Source organism: Geotrypetes seraphini, chromosome 4 (genome assembly GCF_902459505.1).
Source record: "Geotrypetes seraphini chromosome 4, aGeoSer1.1, whole genome shotgun sequence".
In the NCBI taxonomy this organism is placed as follows: Eukaryota; Metazoa; Chordata; class Amphibia; order Gymnophiona; family Dermophiidae; genus Geotrypetes; species Geotrypetes seraphini.
Window position 1 is genome coordinate 251,670,991 of NC_047087.1, and position 21,733 is coordinate 251,692,723.

The 21,733-nt window shown below is 46.0% G+C and overlaps 1 protein-coding gene across 6 annotated transcripts in view; it reads left to right on the plus strand.

The window, feature by feature from the left end:
• The window catches only part of PCDH15 (protocadherin related 15), a 2,123,136-nt gene that overhangs the window by 1,525,479 nt on the left and 575,924 nt on the right, over positions 1–21,733 (plus strand). For all 6 annotated transcript variants that reach the window (XM_033941002.1, XM_033941006.1, XM_033941004.1 and 3 more), the window contains one exon: positions 8,085–8,291. In XM_033941002.1, coding sequence (XP_033796893.1) covers positions 8,085–8,291 — 207 coding nt within the window. The remainder of the gene's footprint in view (positions 1–8,084; positions 8,292–21,733) is intronic.

A 21,733-nucleotide genomic window follows, 5' to 3' on the forward strand; every position in this document is an offset into this window, starting at 1 on the left:
AGTAGCAATGTACTACATCAACAAGCAGGGAGGCACGAGTTCTCTCCTGTTGTGTCAGGAGGCTCAAAAGATTTGGTCTTGGGTGACAGCTCGCAATCTGTTTCTGAAAACTGTCTACATTCAAGGCGAGAAGAATTTCCTAGCAGACAACCTCAGCAGAATTCTCCAACCTTACAAATGGATTCTCGACTCTGCAACTCTCCAGTCCATTTTTGCTCAATGGGGCACCCCACAGGTGGACTTATTTGCAGCTCCTCACAACTACCAGTTGCCCCAGTTTTGTTCCAGACTGTACTTTCCTCTCTGTCTGGCGGAGGATGCTTTTTTTCCTGGATTGGACGGGTCTGTTTCTATATGCCTTCCCTCCACTTCCTCTCATGTTGAGAACTCTTTTCAAGCTCAAGAGAGAAGCAGCCACCATGATTCTTATTGCTCCATGGTGGCCCAGGCAATATTGGTTTTCCCTTCTTCTGCAACTCAGTTCCAGGGAACCCATACTACTTCCAGTGTTTCCTACTCTGCTTACTCAGAATCAGCAATCCCTTCTACATCCCAACCTGCAGTCTCTACACCTGACAGCTTGGTTTCTCTTGGGCTGAATTCTACTCAAACGCTCCTCTCTCAGCCTGTTCGTCAAATCATTGATGCTTTCAGGAAACCGGCAACACAACAATGTTACCAACAGAAGTGGACTTGGTTTTCTTCCTGGTGTTTACTTCATCATCATGATCCCACTTCCTTGGCAGTGGAATTGGTGTTGGATTACCTTCTTTTTTTGTATGACTCTGGTCTTAAATCTACATCCATTAGAGTCCATCTCAGTGCTATTAATGCTTATCATGAACCAGTGCAGGGGGAACCTCTTACTACTCATCCTCTGGTATCCAGATTCATGAAGGGGCTTTTCAATGTGAAACCACCTCTCAAGCGTCCACCTGTAATCTGGGTCCTTAATGTGGTGCTTTCCAGTTTGATGAAGCCTCAGTTTGAACCAATGGCTACAGCTCATCTCAAATTTCTTACCTGGAAAGTGGTCTTCCTTATTGCTCTCATCTCTGCCAGAAGGGTCAGTGAGTTTCATGCGCTGGTTGTAGATCCACCTTTTACAGTTTTTCATCATGATAAGGTGGTTTTCCTACTTATCCAAAGTTTCTCCCTAAAGTTGTTTCTGACTTTCGCCTCAATCAGTCCATTGTTCTAGCAGTATTTTTTCCTAAGCCTCATTCTCTTCCTGGAGAACGGGCTTTGCATACTTTGGACTGTAAACGAGCTTTGGCTTACTAACTGGATTGCACAAAGCCGCACAGAATCTCTCCCCAACTTTTCTTTTCTTTTGATCCAAATAAGTTGAGACATCCTGTTTCCAAGAGAACGATTTCCAACTGGCTAGCCGCCTGCATCTCGTTCTGCTATGCTCAGACCGGACTGGCACTGGAAAGCCGTGTCACAGCCCACAAAGTTCGAGCTTTGGCAGCTCCTGTTGCTTTCCTCAGATTTACTCCCATTGAGGAAATCTGCAAAGCTGCAACCTGGTCCTCAGTTCATACCTTCACTTCTCACTACTGTCTGGAGTCTTTCTCCAGAAGGGATGGGCACTTCAGCCAATCTGTATTACAAAATTTATTTTCCTAATGGCCAACTTTCCCACCATCCCTTTTTGTTAGCTTGGAGGTCACCCATCAGTGAGAATATATGCCTGCTTGTCCTGGGATAAAGCAGAGTTACTTACCGTAAAAGGTGTTATCCAGGGACAGCAGGCAGATATTCTCACAACCCTCCCACCTTCCCGGGTTGGCTTCTTAGCTGGCTTAACTTAACTGAGGGACCGCGTGCATGTGCGGGAAGGCACTCGCGCATGCTCGGTGCGGGCAACCGAGAACTTTCCAAGTTCTTAAAGTGGTCCGTACCAGGGCTCCGTGGTCACATCACCCATCAATGAGAATATCTGCCTGCTGTCCCTGGATAACACCTGTTACGGTAAGTAACTGTGCTTTATAGGCACCTAAGGCCTTCTCCACCTCTAAACATGCTAAAACCAATGTGAAGAAAAAATACAAGGTTTTTTTTTTTTTTTTTTTTACAAAAATAAAAGAAAAGAATAAAGGCAATAGAGCCCAAGGGGTTTACGCGAGCGGGAAGGCGAAAAGAAAAATTTTCAACGGCCGTTAAAAAACGCGTCTTCTTAGCTCCGCGGAAACTAAGAAACTGGGGACCGCGCGCCTGTGTCGGGCGGGAAGGCACTCGCGCATGCGCGGTGCGGCCTCTAGAACTTTCTAAGTTCTTAGAGTGCAATCACTCTAAAAGTGTCCGTACCGGGGCTCCGTCGGTGCCGTCACCCATCAGTCAAGAATATCTGCCTGCTGTCCCTGGATAACACCTGTTACGGTAAGTAACTGTGCTTTATAGGCACCTAAGGCCTTCTCCACCTCTAAACATGCTTTGGAGTTAGGCGCTGCTAGGCACCATGTGATAGGCGCCTATCTTGTATAGAATCACACCTAAAAAGATAGACATCTCTCACCCAATTATTTTTTTTAATTATGAACTTGTTAAAGCTAATTGAAGCCAATTTACTAATTAATCCCCTCAAACCCCCCCCCCCTTTCACTAAGCCATGGTTTAGGTTTCTACCCTGTAGCAAAAAAACTCGGATATGGTGAAAACCACTAATAGTATCAAAAACACTTTCACCAAAATGGAATAAATAAAGGTATAACAGTAATAAAACACAAGCAGAAACCAGTCTTAAACAGAGGAAAAAGCCTCAGACAGGGGCCCGCCCACCTCCACAATGGTGAAATAGCGGTGTTCGGGCGATCACTTCACTGGCACAAAACCTCCTGTTTAGATGGTCCTAGCAATGTGTTAGAAAATTGCTTTCAGAGCTGAGTGAGGTAGAAGAAGATAATGACTTAACTTTCTCCTTTAAGGATCGGTACACCAATGGTGGCCAGCGTTTCACTGTCAAGCTGCCTCAGGGTGTAACAAGTCCAATCACACTAGAAACACAAAACACTCAAATCAAAATTAAGTTTAAAAATCCGGTGTGTATTGAGACTTCATACATTGTAAAACCGGCAACATACCTCTCATCCGGACGCCACTTCTGTCTCAAAAGATCTTAGGTTTCTACCCTGACCTGGAGTGCTAAATTCTCCAAAGCTGCTCTATCAGCGTCGGAGCATTTAATGCGCCAGGCCGTATTGGAAACCTCTATCATGGCTTAGTAAAAGGGGGAGGTGCATAAGTTAGGTGGAAATTCTATAAGAGGTGAGTAAGTGTTCACTTGCTAAGAACATGGCAATGTAGTTGTGCTGATTAGTGCAGACACACACACTTTCTATCCCAAGACCTGCCCCCATGCTTAAAAATAAATGTTACTTTTTAGTTCATGGATAGCGCACACATGCAAAAATTGCTGCTGGATGCCTAAGCGTGCCTTGTGGTAAGGCATTTTTTGCTGTGGTAAGCATTTATGCCAGTTCTATCACTAGTGTAAATACAAACACCTAAATGTTAAGCCCACAATTGCTTATGCTAGTATTCTGTAGCTGAAACCATGCAACTAGCATTCGTTATGTACAGCTGCACATCCTATTTTATACCTCTGGGCCATTGACACAGTGCATGCTAAATCCCGTTAACACATGTTAAACTTTAGTAAAACGGCCTTTTTAGTATTCTTCAGCAAACTCAAATCTCTATCCACCAATTTTATACACATATAAAAATGTACATAGAATCACTCTTTGTATATACTTTCTACAAATAAAGTCTGTTTTTAAACTTAGCCTTTTGAAAAATAGTTTTTCACCTCTTGTTAATTTAAAAAAAAAAAATGACTGTTAACAAATCATGTTATTTTTTAAAAGAAACTGTTTATGAGGTGAAGTATGGAACTTAAGTTTCAAGTTTATTACTATTTGATATACCAGCATTCATTAACTGTTAGGCTACGCCCAAGCTAATGGCTACCACATATTAAAACAGCCAATGTGGTAAAAACTCTACCCTAACTGCTTAGGATGGTATGGGGTAGAGTTCGGAACAGGTTATAAACAGAGATATGGCATGGTCAAAGCTTGTAGTTATTGCATGGTAAACAATTATATACTACCATGTTTCCCTGAAAATAAGCTCTAGTATGATTTTTGGGGTAGATCCTAAAATAAGTCCAACCCCCAAAATAAGCCCTAGTTAAGATCCTTTCCTCCTATCCCTTTGTGCACCGGAACACCACCAACTGCCTTACATACCTCTGAAACCTCAAAACTGATGTGGCTGAGGGAAGGCCTCCGCAGGGAAGGCCGCGAAGCAGCCTGATCAGAGTGCTGCCACTGGTTTTGAGGCTTCGGAAGTATGTAAGATGGTCGTGGTGTTCTGGTGCACAAAGGGATGGGAGGGAGGGTTAGGTATAACATGGCAAGTGTCAAGGGTAGATACTATGTTTCCTCAAAAATAAGCCCTAGTGCGTTTGTGGAACACAAATTAATATAAGATCTTGTCTTATTTTGGGGGAAACATGGTATTATCACTACAAGAGACATGCAGTACATCCACTGTATCCTCAGGTAGTCCCCACCCTACATAACTCCCCCCTCCCCCCGCCCCCCGACAAAACTGGATGATCTCTTCCTGTAGTATCATGAAGCCCCGCACTATGATCCTCTATTTTTAGCACATCACCCCCTTCCACCACATCCTTTTCTTAAGCATAGCATTATCTCTCCCCCCCCAAAAGGTGCCTCTACTCCAATCTCTCTGACACATATCAGGGAATTGTTATGGTACAGTGGTGGAGCAGATACCCAAATTAGGTCCCACATTCAAAATCATAATTCTGACCTTTAGTGTTAGTCTTATGATACTAATGCTAGAGGTCAGAACAAAATTTACAAACCCAGGACTGCAACAGTCCTGGGGATCACTCCTGTCCTGCCACTAAACCACTGGGGCAACTCTCAATAAGTGTAAGGGAACTGGATGTATTGCTACGGAAAGGGTTTGAGAGGCAGTGCTGGCTTTAAGGAAAATTTGGGGGAATTAGGACTTCATATTACTTTGAAGTATCAGGGGTGAAGGTGATACCTCAAGAATTAGAAGCATTTAGAGATAAGTTCAGGAGCTACAACCTATAGATGTCAGGATGATGTGCAGTAAGTGTGAATTCTATAATAGCATTTCCACATGGAACTGCTGTTATAGAATACTAGGGTAAATCTGCAATTTTGTGCAGAAGAACTTACACTATGTCAAAGATTAGTATACCGTATTTTCACGCAAATAACGCGCACCCGTATAAAACGCGCACACGGGTATAGCGCGCAGAAATCACGATGATATGTACAAAAACTTTGGTATACCGCGCTCACGGGTATACCGCGCATGCTGCCCGATGCTCCTTTCGCCCGCCCTGACTTTCCGTGCGCTGTCCCGACTCTCCGTTCACCCCCCTGACTTCTGTGCACTGTCCCCCCTTGAAGGTCTGTCCCCATCCTGAAAGCCTGATGCCCCCCCCCGACGTCCGATACATCCCTCCCCCCGAAGGACCGCCGATTCCCCAACAATATCGGGCCAGGAGGGAGCCCAAATCCTCCTGGCCACGGCGTCCCCCTAATCCCACCCCGCACTACATTACGGGCAGGAGGGATCCCAGGCCCTCCTGCCCTCGACGCAAACCCCCTCCCCCCCAACGACCGCCCCCCCAAGAACCTCCGACCGCCCCCCCAGCCGACCCGCGACCCCCCTGGCGACCCCCACGACCCCCCCCACCCCCCTTCCCCGTACCTTTGGTAGTTGGCCGGACAGACGGGAGCCAAACCCGCCTGTCCGGCAGGCAGCCAACGAAGGAATGAGGCCGGATTGGCCCATCCATCCTAAAGCTCCGCCTACTGGTGGGGCCTAAGGCGCGTGGGCCAATCAGAATAGGCCCTGGAGCCTTAGGTCCTACCTGGGGGCGCGGCCTGAGGCACATGGTCGGGTTGGGCCCATGTGCCTCAGGCCGCGCCCCCAGGTGGGACCTAAGGCTCCAGGGCCTATTCTGATTGGCCCATGCGCCTTAGGCCCCACCAGTAGGCGGAGCTTTAGGATGGATGGGCCAATCCGGCCTCATTCCTTTGTTGGCTGCCTGCCGGACAGGCGGGTTTGGCTCCCGTCTGTCCGGCCAACTACCAAAGGTACGGGGAAGGGGGGAGGGAGGGTCGTGGGGGTCGCCAGGGGGATCGCGGGTCGGCTGGGGGGCGGTCGGAGGTTCTTAGGGGGGACGGTCGTTGGGGGGGAGGGGGGTTTGCGTCGAGGGCAGGAGGGCCTGGGATCCCTCCTGCCCGTAATGTAGTGCGGGGTGGGGTTAGGGGGTCGCCGTGGCCAGGAGGGTTTGGGCTCCCTTCTGGCCCAACTACCAAAGGTACGGGGAAGGGGGGTGGGGGGGTCGTGGTGGTCGCCAGGGGGGTCGCGGGTCGGCTGGGGGGGCGGTCGGAGGTTCTTGGGGGGGGGCGGTCGTTGGAGGTAGGGGGGTTTGCGTCGAGGGCAGGAGGGCCTGGGATCCCTCCTGCCCGTAATGTAGTGCGGGGTGGGGTTAGGGGGTCGCCGTGGCCAGGAGGGTTTGGGCTCCCTTCTGGCCCGATATTGTCGGGAAGTCGGCGGGCCTTCGGGGTGGGGGTGCGAGTGGTCCTGCCGGGGGGGGGGGGATGTATCGGACGTCGGGGAGTCGGCCGGGCAAGAGGGCTTGGGCTCCCTCTTGCTCCGATCGTGGATGCGGGTGCGGGTGGGAGCGCGTGCGAGCGGTCATTCGGGGTGGGGGTGCGAGTGGTCCTGCCGGGGGGGGGATGTATCGGACGTCGGGGAGTCGGCCGGGCAAGAGGGCTTGGGCTCCCTCTTGCTCCGATCGTGGATGCGGGTGCGGGTGGGAGCGCGTGCGAGCGGTCGTTCGGGGTGGGGGTGCGAGTGGTCCTGCCGGGGGGGGGATGTATCGGATGTCGGGGCGTCGGCCGGGCAAGAGGGCTTGGGCTCCCTCTTGCTCCGATCGTGGATGCGGGTGCGGGTGGGAGCGCGTGCGAGTGGTCGTTCGGGGTGGGGGTGCGAGTGGTCCTGCTGGGGGGGTGAATCGGGCGTCGGGCGGGGTGGGAACTATGTTTTAAAACTTTTGTATACCGCGCTCACGCATATAACGCGCGAGGGGTATGCGCGGTAGGTAAAAACGCGTATAACGCGCGCGTTATATGCGTGAAAATACGGTAAATAGTCACATCGAACTGTTGTCAGTTAGCCATCTAATCCCTACTATTCTATAACCTGTATGCCTAACTCCTAGGAACGTCCCTTATTCTCCAATGCCCCTATACATTATGCATGATAAAAATTGAGTAATCTTCTATAATAGAGTCTTAGGGCAGTTGTACATGCAACTGCTAATTGCTGCAAATTACTTAAAATTAACACCAATTTACCCCTCCCCTCTTTTTTACGAAGCCGCTTTAGCTTTTTTTTGTCACTGGCCATGACGGTATTAGCTCTGATGCTCATAGGAATTCTATGAGCATCAGAGCTAATACCGCCTTGGCTGTCAATAAAAAAGCCTAATGTGGCTTCATAAAATAGGGCCTAAATCTATATTTGGCTGTTAATTGGAGTTAAAAGAAGTTGTGAGTACAATTGACCTTATTTTATAAATTGCATGTGCAATTTTTCATGCTAAATGTAAATTTGGATACCCAATTATATAAAATTAGAGGGGCTAATGCATTAAGTTAAGATAAACGCATTGGAAGTTAGCATGGATGCTCTTTCTGTGCTCTCTGTCAATATATTTACATGCAATAGGTGTCTGCTCTGTAGAGTAAATGGAGGGCAGATGCTGGGCATGTCCTCAACATTTACTACACAAGCTTTATACTTATCATAAATTATTTTTTGCACCTAAGCTGCTGTATATGCAAAAGCTTACTGCAATTTAGTAAACAGGCCCCAAAGACAGGGCTTAAAAACAGATTGTTGTGCCATTAATTACTTAGAGGCAGCTGGTAGGTCTGGACTAGACGTATAATAAATTCAAAATGAAGAGTGAAAAATATATTTTTCTTTTGTAGGCAGAACAAGACAATGGTCACCCACTTCCTGCTTTTGCCAACTTACATATCGATATCCTAGATGAGAACAATCAATCACCTTATTTTACAATGCACGGTTACGAAGGCTTCATCCTGGAGTCATCCCCTGTAGGCACAACCATTTCTGACAATCGGAACTTATCATCTCCATTAAAGCTTATAGCTTTGGATAATGACGTGGAAGAGGTAGGTAGAACTCCTGTCCTCTAATGCAAACTTCTTTTGAACATCTATCAGTATAATTTTATCCATTCTGTTGTAAAACACAAATTATTAGTAAATCTCAACTTGTGTAACTTGCATTAATCCCAACTTGTGTAACAGTATGTGTGATGACATGACGGTGTGTACTTTGTCAGTATAGGTGAACAGGGGCTGAGATGGGGTGGAGTCTGGGAGGAGTTTGCTTGTATATGCATAGATTATAAAATATATTAATTTATGCTTGAACAGAATAATCTAAGCATGGATATTTATTCCAACTCAAAAGCAGGTGCCAGCAGGGTAGGCATAGTTTCAGACTGTTATACTAGCATTTTATAAATATGCCTAGGAACCTAGATAGCTAATAACCCGCATTAAGGATATTTATGAATCACAACCAGTAATTTCAGTAATTCTTCTTAGAAAAATGAATTATTATGTTTTAATTATTAAATATTGGGTCTGACATTAATATTATTATTACCTATTATAACTTTGCCATTAATTGTCCTAATAGAAAATATCATTTTACTTGAAGATAACTCAATAACTCACTGCATTCACCATTTCCTCATTCAAAAGTAACTGCACATAGCACAATTTTTTTTTTTTACTATAGATGCTATGCATTCCTAATAAGTAAGGCAGAAAACAGAGGGGATATTTATTAAGTTATGCTATTTGCTAAGTTTGAATATGAGCAGGATTCAGGTGGATCATAGGAGGCACAGGACATGACTGGCACTGACAACTATCACAATGGCAGCTACACGTAGCACCACTTCAAGAGGTGGTGTTTAGTGTATCTGGACTACTGGCAGCCCAATACTGTGGGAAAGACTTCCCTAAGAATAATCATAAGGCAAGAGGTATAAGGCAAAAGCTTTCCCTAGCTGTGGGCTGAGAAGGAGCCTTGGGAAGGAGGAGAGTATGAATGAGAGCTTCAAGATGACGATTGTTGTCTAGCTGATGTAAGTCAGCTGTCTTGTTTAAAGACTGTGAGATATATTATAGGTGCTGGCTGGGGTTCAACCTAATTGACTTACTAAAGACAAATAAACCCTGAGGTTGGAGTGTAGCAGTTGATGGCCATAGGAGCACTCTGGGTTGAAATCCAAGAGTTCTGGCTTCCAGCCTGCTGGTCACTTAAGAATAAGAGTTTATTTTCCTTGAGCCTGTGAGGCAACAAGGCTCAGAAATGTATTCACTAATAAGGACTGATGAATTGAACTGAACTCTTAGGAGTTAAGAATTTATGTTGTCTTTCCTGAGCCTGTGAGGCAACAGACCAGGTCTCTAAATGAATAAAGAGCTCATTGCACCTGCTATTGTGTTCAAGTCTGTATGTACATAGGGTTTTACCTGCAGAACCTGTTTAAGACATTCATACTGCCACTTTCTGGGAAGCCAATGCTGTCTCTGCAATCCTGGAGTTAAATGTGCAAACCTAGAGGTACCTGAAATTTTCCGTGCTACTGCATTAAGAGACACTTGTAAAGATCTCAGCCAGACACCAATTGTCACCTTGAGGCTCTCATACATACTCCAGAAAAAAGAGAATTACAATAATCAAATAATGGCATTACTAAAGACTGTATTATCATCCTTAATTAACTCTCCCCTAGTAAAATTTTTAGTCTATGCAGGACCCTTAATTTGAAAAATTCTGTACTTTCTTCATCAGTAACCTTACCTGTGAATCAAAAAGCAATGTAGAATCTACCATAATTCCCAAATATTTAATTTCACAATGCTAGCATCACCCAATTTAAAACTTAATAGAAAATCACAAAGAGCATAATATGAGAGTCCTAAAATCTGTATTTTAGAAACATTCAATTTAAATCTTAGTATTCATTCATGTGTTTATGGTTTGTAAACAATGTTATAGGAAAAGTCCATAGTCTGCTATTAAGACAGACATGGGGGGAAGCCACTGCTTGCCCTGGATTGGTAGCATGGAATGTTGCTACTATTTGGATTTTTGTCAGGTACTTGTGACCTGGATTGACCACTCTGATGGACTATTGGTCTGACCCAATAAGGCTTTTCTTATGTTCTTAAGCAGAACTTTATCAATTGATCCCAAAATTGGAAGGAAAAAATGAATTATCATTGGCATATAGTTTATATGATAATCCCAAACCTACCAATAATTTTCAAAGGGATACCATATAAATATTAAAGAATACTGGTGACAATGCTGATCCTTAGAGGACTCATGAAGTTACCTGAGTCCAAAATGAAATGTCCTGAGAACTCTACAGTATCCCAGGACAAGCATGCAGCATATTCTCACATGTGGGTGATATTATCCACGGAGCCCCAGTACAGACAGCTGCTAAAGGGTTCATGCACTTTAAGAACTTTAAAAAGTTTGCGACTGACCACACCGCGCATATACGAGTACCTTCCCACCTGACGTATGCGCGCAGCTCCTCAGTTCTCAGTTTTCCATGGAGTACGAAGTCGTGTGTGTAATGTGCTGTTTACTTTTGCATTCTCGCTCTCGTGTTTTCTACTTTTCTTCTTCATTTCTTCTGTTTATTAATATAACATAAAACAAATCTATATATTTTTTCTCTCTTTTTTTTTTGCTAGTTCTTTCTGATGGCAGGGCCTTTGTTATTACCTCAGCCTTCAGCTCTCGATTTGGCTGAGGCAGTTTTTCCTTCAATGTCCCATCCGTTGACCGGCTTCAAAAAGTATGGCAGTTGTCAGCACACTATTACTTTGACAGACCCGCATAAGTAGTGCATACTGTGCTTTGGCCCAGAGCACTGCGTTGAGACATGCATGCTTTTTTCGATGCTTCAAAAGCGTTCTATTAAAAGCCGCCTTTTACAACAAAGATTACTTTTTGGTACCATGGAGGGATCACCGGTACCACAAATACCGTCCAAACCATCAACATCGAAGGCATCAACATCATCTGAGGCACCTGCATCTATGCTAGTGTCGTAGGCTATAACTCCATCAGGTAAGCCAGCTAAGAAGTACCAGCTTCCCAGACAGTATCTCAGGTCACTAAAGCATCGAGTCTAGTCGTGTGGCCAAACAGAGACCATTAATGTGACTCGTTTCAACTTTGAGGGGTGCATCCTCATCTATGTCATCCTCTCTGGAGTGAGTCATGGCACAATTGATACCGGCAACAAAACCATAGGTATTAGTGCAAGCTTTCAAGGAGAAGCTCAATGCTCTTTTTCAATTGGAGTTTGGGGATATGTTCCAACTAGTTACTCCCATGTCGGTTCCTTCAATACTGGCCCAGCCTGAGAATTGCCCCATGTGGGATGCAGGTACCACCACTGATTCAACGGTACCACATAATTCTTGTCACTCATCATCATCATCGAGTCATGCATCCAAGCATTGTTCTTTAAGGCACCATTTGCCTTCTCCGAGGTGTCAGCATAAGAAGCGTCATTTCTCTGGATATCACTTCAGTCCTTCATGTTATTCCTCTCCACTTGGACGGCTACATTCCAGTAAGTCTGGCAAACACTCTTCCAAGTCAAGGCATATCTCTCTTAAGCGAGCAGACAAGCACAAGCAATCTCCATTGCCTACAGCATTGAATCAGTACTGAGCTAAGCACCATTGCCACTCTCCTTCAATTCCTGTGGATTCAGATCTTTGTCTTGAGTCCACCCATGAAGTTTCCCCTTCTACTACAGAAGCTTACGATTCTCCTGGAAGAGGATTCTCCTCGCACCACTTCTCAGAGGGAGCCATCTCCTTCTGAGCCTGTCTCATTTACTCGTTTTACCAGGCAAATGAGTAAAGACATGGCTATTAAATTGGAAGCAGATTCCAAATATTTGGAAGAATTTATAGAGACTATGAACTGCAAACATCCTCCTAAAGAGCTTTTTAAATTTCCTTTACATGGAATCCTGAAGGAAACTGTAAAAATTGGGAGTCTCCTTTTTCTGTTCTGGCTGCTCCTAGGAAGCTGGATTCTTTCAATACAGAATTATTTCCATTCCTGGTTTTGATAAACCCCAGCTTTCACATCAGTCTCTTGTGGTTGAATTCACTTTCAAAAAATCTGCTTATTCAAAAGTCTATGCTGCAGTTCCTCCAGGGTGAGAAGGTCGTATGAAGGACAGGTTTGGTAGACGTCTCTACCAAAATTCCACACTAGCCAACGGAGTCATCAACTATAATTTTTATTTTACCTGTTATCTCAAACACTTTGTAAAACAAAGTAAAACTATAAGTATCTTCCATCCAATCAGAGGTCAGATAACATATGGTACAATCCGCTTATGATGCTTTTGAGTTGTCCTCTAAAGTTACGGCAATGTCTGTGGCCATGAGGAAGTTGGTTCAGGATAGAAAATATGGATGTTAATCTCCAGGATCAGTTACCTAACATTCCCTGTCTGGGGGATGAACTTTTTGGGGACACAATTGAGAACGCAACTCAAAAGCTCTCAGCACATGAAAAGTCTTAGGATTCATTGCCTAATTCATCTACTTCTAGACCTTTCAAGCCCTCTTCTTCTTATCAGAGGCATTATCCAGCAAAACCTCTTCCTCCTTCCAGGCCACAACAAAAAAAACAGTGATAGCAACATCCTCAAAAATCTCAAACCTCTGCTCCTCCTAAGTCTAATCAGCCTTTTTAACCAGTTGCTCGAGAGCATAATTTCAATCAATGTAAATATGCCTCTTCCTCTCCCCATTGGAGATCATCTACATTACCATCATCATTGGCAGTTAATCACCTCCAACCCCCGGCTTCTCAATATCATTCGAGAAGGTTATTCTCTTCATTTTCTCACCATTCCTCCAGATCATCCTCCAAGAGAGGTTCCTTCTAACCCTCTACAGTCCTCTATTCTTCTTCAAAAGGAGAATCTCTGTTCTTTCTCAATGCCATCAAGGATCCTCTGGACCAGCAGAACATGGGGTTTTATTCCCTATATTTCTTTGGTCTGAAGAAGACGGGAGGTCTTTGACCAATATTAGAGCTCTCAACAAATTTCTTGCCTCAGAAAAGTGTTGGATGTTGTCTCTAGCATTGCTGTATCCCCTGTTGGATCGCAACAATTGGTTATGCTCTCTGGATCTCAAGGAAGCTTACACCCACATTCCCATTTATCCAGCCTCTCAAAAGTTCCTCAGATTTCAGGTGGCAAATCACCACTATCAATATAAGGTTCGGTCTCACATCCTCTCTCAGAGTTTTTACCAAGTGCCTAGTGGTGGTGGCAGCAGCCTTACAGACTCACAGTTTTCAAGTCTTCCCCTATCTAGATGACTGGGTCATCAAGGATCCTTCGTCTCAGTATGTTCTCATAGCAACACAACAGACTATATTATTCCTGCAAAATTTGGGATTCAAAATCAACTTCCCCAAATCTCAACTTTAGTCTTCTCAGACACTTCAGTTCATCAGAGCCCTCCTAGATACTGTTCATCTCAGGGCATTTCTTCCTCAACAGCATCAAGACACATTGATTCAACTTTGCCATCAAGTCACCCACCTTCACTCACTCGCACATGTGGTGTGGTCAGTCGCAAACTTTCTAAAGTTCTTAAAGTGCATGAACACTTTAGCAGCTGTCTATACTGGGGCTTCGTGGATGATGTCACCCACCAGTGTTCCCTCTAAGCGGGCGGGTGTTGTGAGCAAACTTTTTTCACTGTGAGCTAAAAATATCGGGCGCCAGCAAGTTATGAGCCAAATAAATATGTTGCTTTCTACCACAGAACTTCCTTACGTTTGTATGGAATCTATCCCCTTTCAACTTTAGAGAGTGCCCTCTCGTTCTCCCTGCCTTAGCTACTAAGTCTATTCCCTTCAGTACCTTGAATGTTTCTATCATGTCCCCTCTCAATCTCCTCTGCTCAAGGGAGAAGAGGCCCAGTTTCTCTAATCTTTCGCTGTACGGCAACTCCTCCAGCCCCTTAACCATTTTAGTTGCTCTTCTCTGGATCCTTTCGAGTAGTACCGTGTCCTTCTTAAAGTACCAGTGCTGGACGCAGTACTCCAGGTGAGGGCGTACCATGGCCCGGTACAGCAGCATGATAACCTTCTCTGTCTCTTCAGTCCAGCATCTGCCCCTTCCATTCACTGTCTGTCTTTCCCTGCCATCTCTCCTCCTGCCCCCCCCCCACCCCCCAATTTGGTCTAGCATCCATCATCTTCCTTCTGTTCCCCTCATGGTCTGGCATCTCTATCCTTCCCTCCCCCCTGTGGTTTTTAGCATATCTCTCTTCTCATTTCCTCCACTCAGATCTGATCATTCTCTGCTCTCTCTTCCCTTTTCTTCTCTGGTCTTCCTTCTCTATTTTCTGCCTCCATCTAAATTAAATTCTTTCTTACTATTTAGTCCCGTTTCCCTCTTTTCACTGTGTCTACACACAGCTTGTCACCCCTTTCCCTCACCCCTCCATTATCTTACTATTTTCTTCCCCCTTTATTTATCTCCTCCTTCCATCCAGTATGTGTTCTTTCCCCACTTCCATTCAGCATCTGCTCTCCCTTCTCAACTGACATCCATCTGCCTTCTGCTCTCTCTCCCTTCTTCTCACTTCCATCATCTGTCCCCTTCTCTCTCTCTCTCATCTCCCCCATTCCATCATCTGCCCCTTCTCTCTCTCTCTCTCTCTCCCCCCCCCCCAACTTCCATCATCTGCCCCCCTTCCCCTCACCTTTGTGGGTCACTTTCTTTCCCCTGAGGGTGGCTCATGTCACAGGGGAAGCTTTGGCCGAGCAGAACCGCTTGATTGACAGTGGAACTTACTTGATTGATGTCGATGCTGGGGCCCGTTGCCGTTTGAAGGAAAAAAAAAAGGTGGAAAAAAGGAACCTGTAAAGGCGAGAGGAAGGGAAACCTCCAGGACAGCTGCTTTTTGCCCTCCTTCAGCGGCCCAAGAGTTCAGACCAGCAGCGGCAGCTCTGTATGCTTTTAACTTCGGCACAGAGCTGCCCCTAATCAATAGTTTAGCGCGGTTTCATGAGGCAGCCTCGGGGCCTTTGATAGCCGGCCCGCTTCGATGATGCGATGTGGGCCGGCCTAGCAAAGGCCCCGAGGCTGCCTTATGAAACCGCGCTAAACTATTGATTAGGGGCAGCTCTGTGCCGAAGTTAAAAGCATACACAGCTGCCGCTGCTGGTCTGGAGGTGCGGAGACAAGGCAGGAGGCAAACGCGGTGGAAGGCAGGAGTCCCGGCGAAGGCAGGAGTCCCGGCACAGCGACTGCAACAGGAAGTTGCAAGTCAGCTGACGCCGGCCTTTCGTTGCGGCGGGGACCGAATCCTTCACGGACCGGCAAGATTTTGTTTGCGGACCGGCGGTTGAAGAACTGTGCTCTACACTGTGTGCGCTGTGACGAGAAACTTGTGCGCTGCGAGGTAATATTTTGTGCGCCAGCGCACCCCAGCGCAGCTTAGCGGGAACACTGTTGACCACATATGAGAATATCTGCCTGCTGTCCCTGGATAACACCTGTTACGGTAAGTAACTGTGCACTATAATATCTATCTTTTAAAAAAGAACAAAAACAGTTCAGAACCTTTCCTTACAATCCCAACAATTCTGATCTTTGAATCAATAGTCCATGGTGGACTGTGTCAAAAGCTGATGAAATGTCAAGAGTAACAAGAAAATATGATCCTGCTCTACCAAAATTAGCCCTTATACTATTACAAACAGATTTAATCAAATGTTCTCTCAGAGTTTCAGCAGCTGGCATTGTGCTTGTTGCAGGTTTCCATGTCTTGCTGCATCTTTGTCAGATAGAAACCAACGTTTCAGCCATCATGCTGTGGCTTTCTTCAGGGTTTGCTCTGAAGTCTGCAGTGTGACTTTGGAAATAGCGAGTTCACTGATCTATTACCTTTAAATTTTTGTAAAACCCAATGTGTTTCCATAAATGTGTATTCCCTTTGAAAACTGTATGAATTTTGTCTCACTTAATACATGTTCAATCCACAGCCTCACCATTCCCTCTTAAAATATCTGCATGGTGTGAATCTCTATGGATATATATAATATGAATCTCCATGGATACATAAAATGCTTCTAAATTGACTTCCTATATAGGAAACTGATATTTATACATGAAAAAACTAGTTTTGAATAAAGGAAATCTTTCTAAAATAATCTCCATTGAACATAATAAGCCTTTTGATTTTTAGGGGGGAATTAATCAAGGGGTGTTAACCAATTTAGAGTGCACTAACAAATAGCATGCGCTAAATGCCAAGATGTCTATTATAGTCCTATGGGTACCTTAGAGCCCCTTGATGAATTTCCCCTTTAGGCTGCATTAACTCACATTGATGTGTATTAATGTTTGTTAACTGCTAAATGAGGTTTCAGTTTTTAATAATATTTTCATGAGTTAATTTTCAAATTTCTTGAGTAACTTGCAAGGACCTGCAAACTCATTTTCAATGAAATATTGCTGGCACTTGTGGTGACACAGTAATTGAAAGCAGATAAAATCTAAAATTGCATCTCAGCTTGTCACATCATTTCCACTCAGCTTAGAAGGAACTGTAGAGTTATTTAAAGGAAATTACCGTATTTTCGCGGATATAACGCGCACCATTGTAAAACGCGCACAGGGGTATAGCGCGCAGAAATCACGATGATATGTACAAAAACTTTTCTATACCGCGCTCAGGCATATAACGCGCGTGCTGCCCGACTCTCCTCTGGCCACCCCGACTCTCCTTTCGCTCTCCCCGACTCTCCTCTGGCCACCCCGACTCTCCTTTCGCCCTCCCCGACTCTCCTCTGGTTGCCCCGACTCACCGTTCACCCGCCCTGACTTTCGGTGCACTGCCCCGCCTCTCCGTGCCTGTCCCCCTTGAAGTCCTGTCCCCCCTTGAAGGTCTGCCTGTCCCCCTTGAAGATCTGCCTGTCCCCCCTTGAAGTCCTGTCCCCATCCTGAAAGCCTGATGCCCCCCCTCGACGTCCGATTCTTCTCCCCCCTCGGCAGGACCACTCGCACCCCCACCCCGAAGGACCGCCGACTCCCCGACAATATTGGGCCAGGAGGGAGCCCAAATCCTCCTGGCCACGGCGACCCCCTAACCCCACCCCGCACTACATTACGGGCAGGAGGGATCCCAGGCCCTCCTGCCCTCGACGCAAACCCCCTCCCCCCAACGACCGCCCCCCCCAAGAACCTCCGCCCGTCCCCCAGCCGACCCGCGACCCCCCTGGCCGACCCCCACGACACCCCCACCCGCCTTCCCCGTACTTTGTGTAGTTGGGCCAGAAGGGAGCCCAAACCCTCCTGGCCACGGCGACCCCCTAACCCCACCCCGCACTACATTACGGGCAGGAGGGATCCCAGGCCCTCCTGCCCTCGACACAAACCCCCCTCCCTCCAACGACCGCCCCCCCCCAAGAACCTCCGACCGACCCGCGACCCCCCTGGCCGACCCCCCCACCCCCCTTCCCCGTACCTTTGGAAGTTGGCCGGACAGACGGGAGCCAAACCCGCCTGTCCGGCAGGCAGCCAACGAAGGAATGAGGCCGGATTGGCCCATCCGTCCTAAAGCTCCGCCTACTGGTGGGGCCTAAGGCGCGTGGGCCAATCAGAATAGGCCCTGGAGCCTTAGGTCCCACCTGGGGGCGCGGCCTGAGACACATGGTCGGGTTTGGCCCATGTGCCTCAGGCCGCGCCCCCAGGTGGGACCTAAGGCTCCAGGGCCTATTCTGATTGGCCCACGCGCCTTAGGCCCCACCAGTAGGCGGAGCTTTAGGACGGATGGGCCAATCCGGCCTCATTCCTTCGTTGGCTGCCTGCCGGACAGGCGGGTTTGGCTCCCGTCTGTCCGGCCAACTTCCAAAGGTACGGGGAAGGGGGGTGGGGGGGGTCGGCCAGGGGGGTCACGGGTCGGTCGGAGGTTCTTGGGGGGGGGGCGGTCGTTGGAGGGAGGGGGGTTTGCGTCGAGGGCAGGAGGGCCTGGGATCCCTCCTGCCCGTAATGTAGTGCGGGGTGGGGTTAGGGGGTCGCCGTGGCCAGGAGGGTTTGGGCTCCCTTCTGGCCCAACTACACAAAGTACGGGGAAGGCGGGTGGGGGTGTCGTGGGGGTCGGCCAGGGGGGTCGCGGGTCGGCTGGGGGACGGGCGGAGGTTCTTGGGGGGGGCGGTCGTTGGGGGGAGGGGGTTTGCGTCGAGGGCAGGAGGGCCTGGGATCCCTCCTGCCCGTAATGTAGTGCGGGGTGGGGTTAGGGGGTCGCCGTGGCCAGGAGGGTTTGGGCTCCCTCCTGGCCCGATATTGTTGGGGAGTCGGCGGTCCTTCGGGGTGAGGGTGCGAGTGGTCCTGCCGGGGGGGGGATGTATCGGACGTCGGGGAGTCGGCCGGGCAAGAGGGCTTGGGCTCCCTCTTGCTCCGATCGTGGATGCGGGTGCGGGTGGGAGCGCGTGCGAGCGGTCGTTCGGGGTGGGGGTGCGAGCGGTCCTGCTGGGGGGGTGAATCGAGCGTCGGGCGGGGTGGGAACTATGTTTAAAAACTTTTGTATACCGCGCTCAGGCATATAACGCGCGAGGGGTATGCGCGGTACGTAAAATCACGTATAACGCGCGCGTTATATCCGCGAAAATACGTATAAGCTTGTTTGTCTGTATTATGTATTGTGTTTATTTGTAACTAAATTGATTTGTTGATTTTTTTTTAATCATATTCACTTTTTATATAGCTTTTCCCTGGGTCCATTCCTGTAGGTAATTTGTATTAGTTTTGTGCATTTGTTTGTGTGTGTATTTTGTTTGTTTGGCCTTTGCTTGAATTTTCTGCTTTGTTAACAGGGAGCTGCAATGCTTTCTACTAATGACAGGTATCACATTAGAGTAAACAAAAAATAATTAAAATTATACTACATCTAAAAGTGCATTAGTGAAGTTCTTAACTTTCACTTTTGGTATAGGAAATAGGTTTGTTGATGGTTTTCATCTATTAAATACAGATGAATCTTTAATTTGTAGAATATAGGTTAATGTATGGAAGGAAATTTTGATTATCATATGATCTGCTGACACCATTATATTAACTCATGACTGTACTGTATATATTTGTTAGATTTATATGGAAGTAGATGGAGGGGGGCTTGGGAGCTGTTACTGAATGGGTATTTAAGCAGTGAGCTCCTTGGACGACTCAACTAAAAAAGCATATTTTGTGGTATCTGGTATGGATTTCACTACTTATTCTATCTTCATACTATTCCAACTCAAAAGCACAACAAAATTGAAGCAGTATTTGTTATGAGTTCTGGAGCTGGAGGGGCAAAACCAGAAACTCCATCACCGTGTAGAGCCGCATCAAGCTTAAATGACACCAGAAATGTAGATGTGATCACAGAACAACAGAATAATATCACTGCATTTCTAACAGAAAATAATGTGATGATAAATATATCAAATCAGATATTGCTTACCTGAGAGTTTTGCAAATTTTGAGATTCACCATACTACCACTGAAAATCATTTTAATAATTTGGAGAATGGGGCTCATAATCAAAAAATATAAATTTTCAAAAAAGCATCCTAAATTGGTACTTGGACATCCTAATTGCCATAAAAAGGAGGATACAGGCCCATAACCACAACATCCATGGTATTAAGTATGAGCCTATCAAAATCCACCCAAACCCTATTCAACTGCCAGATAGGTGTTACCTGCAGCCATTAGGGCTATTAGGGTGGTACACAGGTGAATATAATAGGTTTTGAGGGGCTCACTAAAAATTATAAGGGAGTTATGGTGAGAAATACATCTGACCCCATTTATATGAAGTTCACAGCAGTGCCCTCTAAGGTATCCTACTGCTCTGTTGAGATGTCTATATGGCTAATCCATTATTATGCTGGCCCCTCCCATGTCCAAATAGTTTGGACTAGGACATTTTTGTATTTGAAAATGGTCCAAAAAAGTTAGAAATCCTAAAGGCCAAGATGTCCAAATAGGTCATTCTAAAAAATAAATAAATAAAAAAATTGGATGTCTATCAGTTTTGCAAATGGATGTTTCTCCATCCTGATATTTGGAAGTCTTGTGGGAAACGTCCAAGGTCGGACTTACAAGCACTATTGAAAATGTCACTCCATGGCTCTTCACACTGTTATCACACTCAAAAAAATGATACGGGAACCCAAATCTGCTCTTGAAGATGTGAAAAAACTCAAAAGAAGGAACAATTTGAGGCCTTTTGGAGGCCTGTGAAGGCTCTGATGCAGTGCACTTGACGAAGGACTTTTTGCCAAAACTCTTTCAACTGAAGTTTGGAGATTGAGATCAAAAAGATCCTTCAGAATCCCTCCTTCAAAAAATCTGACCTTGAAAGGGCTGCACCCCCTTTGTTGCAAAGATTCTCCATGTTCCTTAAGTGAGTGATATGCTGCACGCTGTTAAATCAAAGCTTAATTTATAATGGAATGGTAATCACATTTCTGTGATGGCATACTTCTCCAAGGCTACTGTTGACAAATGAAAGTGATCTTTGCCACTCATGCCAAGACTAAAAGCAATCAAATCCCAATATGAGTTATTTTCTCCAGGAATTATGACAGTGACACTTCACAATGAAAAACAAAATTTTACACTGACCTTAAATTTCTAGAAACATATCTGGATGATAAATCATTGCATATGACTAATTCTTGAATCCTCATAATATAAATATATGATGTGATCTGCATGTTTGAGTCACTAGGCACCCTCCCCCCTAAAAATAAAAATTCTATAAAGTCTGCCTAAAGTTAGGCGACTATATCAGCAAGTCTAGCCAATAGAGACACCTAACTTAATTGATTAATAGACTTAATTGGCACCAATAATTAGTAATTAACTCAGAATTGAATGTTAATTGAACTTTAAGTGTCTAGGGTAAAGGCCAGGGCAGAGAAGCTAGCATCTTGGAGATGAATGCATGGCTATGTGGATGGTGTCATCAAGAATGTTTTGGCTTCCTGGACCATGGGATGATCTTCCTAGGGCTGCTGAGCAGTGATGGTGTGCATCTATCAAAGAAGGGAAGAAGTGTCTTTGCCAGCAGGCTGGCTAATCTATTGAAGAGGGCTTTAAACTAGAAGTGATGAACAGGGTGATCAAAGCTCCTGGGTGAGCATAAGCCCTCAGGTAAGTAAATTACTGAATACCTTTACAAGGATGGGAAAAGGGGGCAATGTCTGGAAAGCAGGATATATTAATGCTCGAAGTATGGGAAATAAGATTCTGGATCTAGAAGCTGTGATGGAAGAAGAGGAGTTGGATATAGTGGCGATCACAGAACATAAGAACATAAGAATTGCCGCTGCTGGGTCAGTCCAGTTGTCCATCGTGTCCAGCAGTCTGCTCCTACGGCGGACCTTAGGTCAGAGACCAGTGCCCTAACTGAGTCTAGCCTTACCTGCGTATGTTCTGGTTCAGCAGGAACTTGTCTAACTT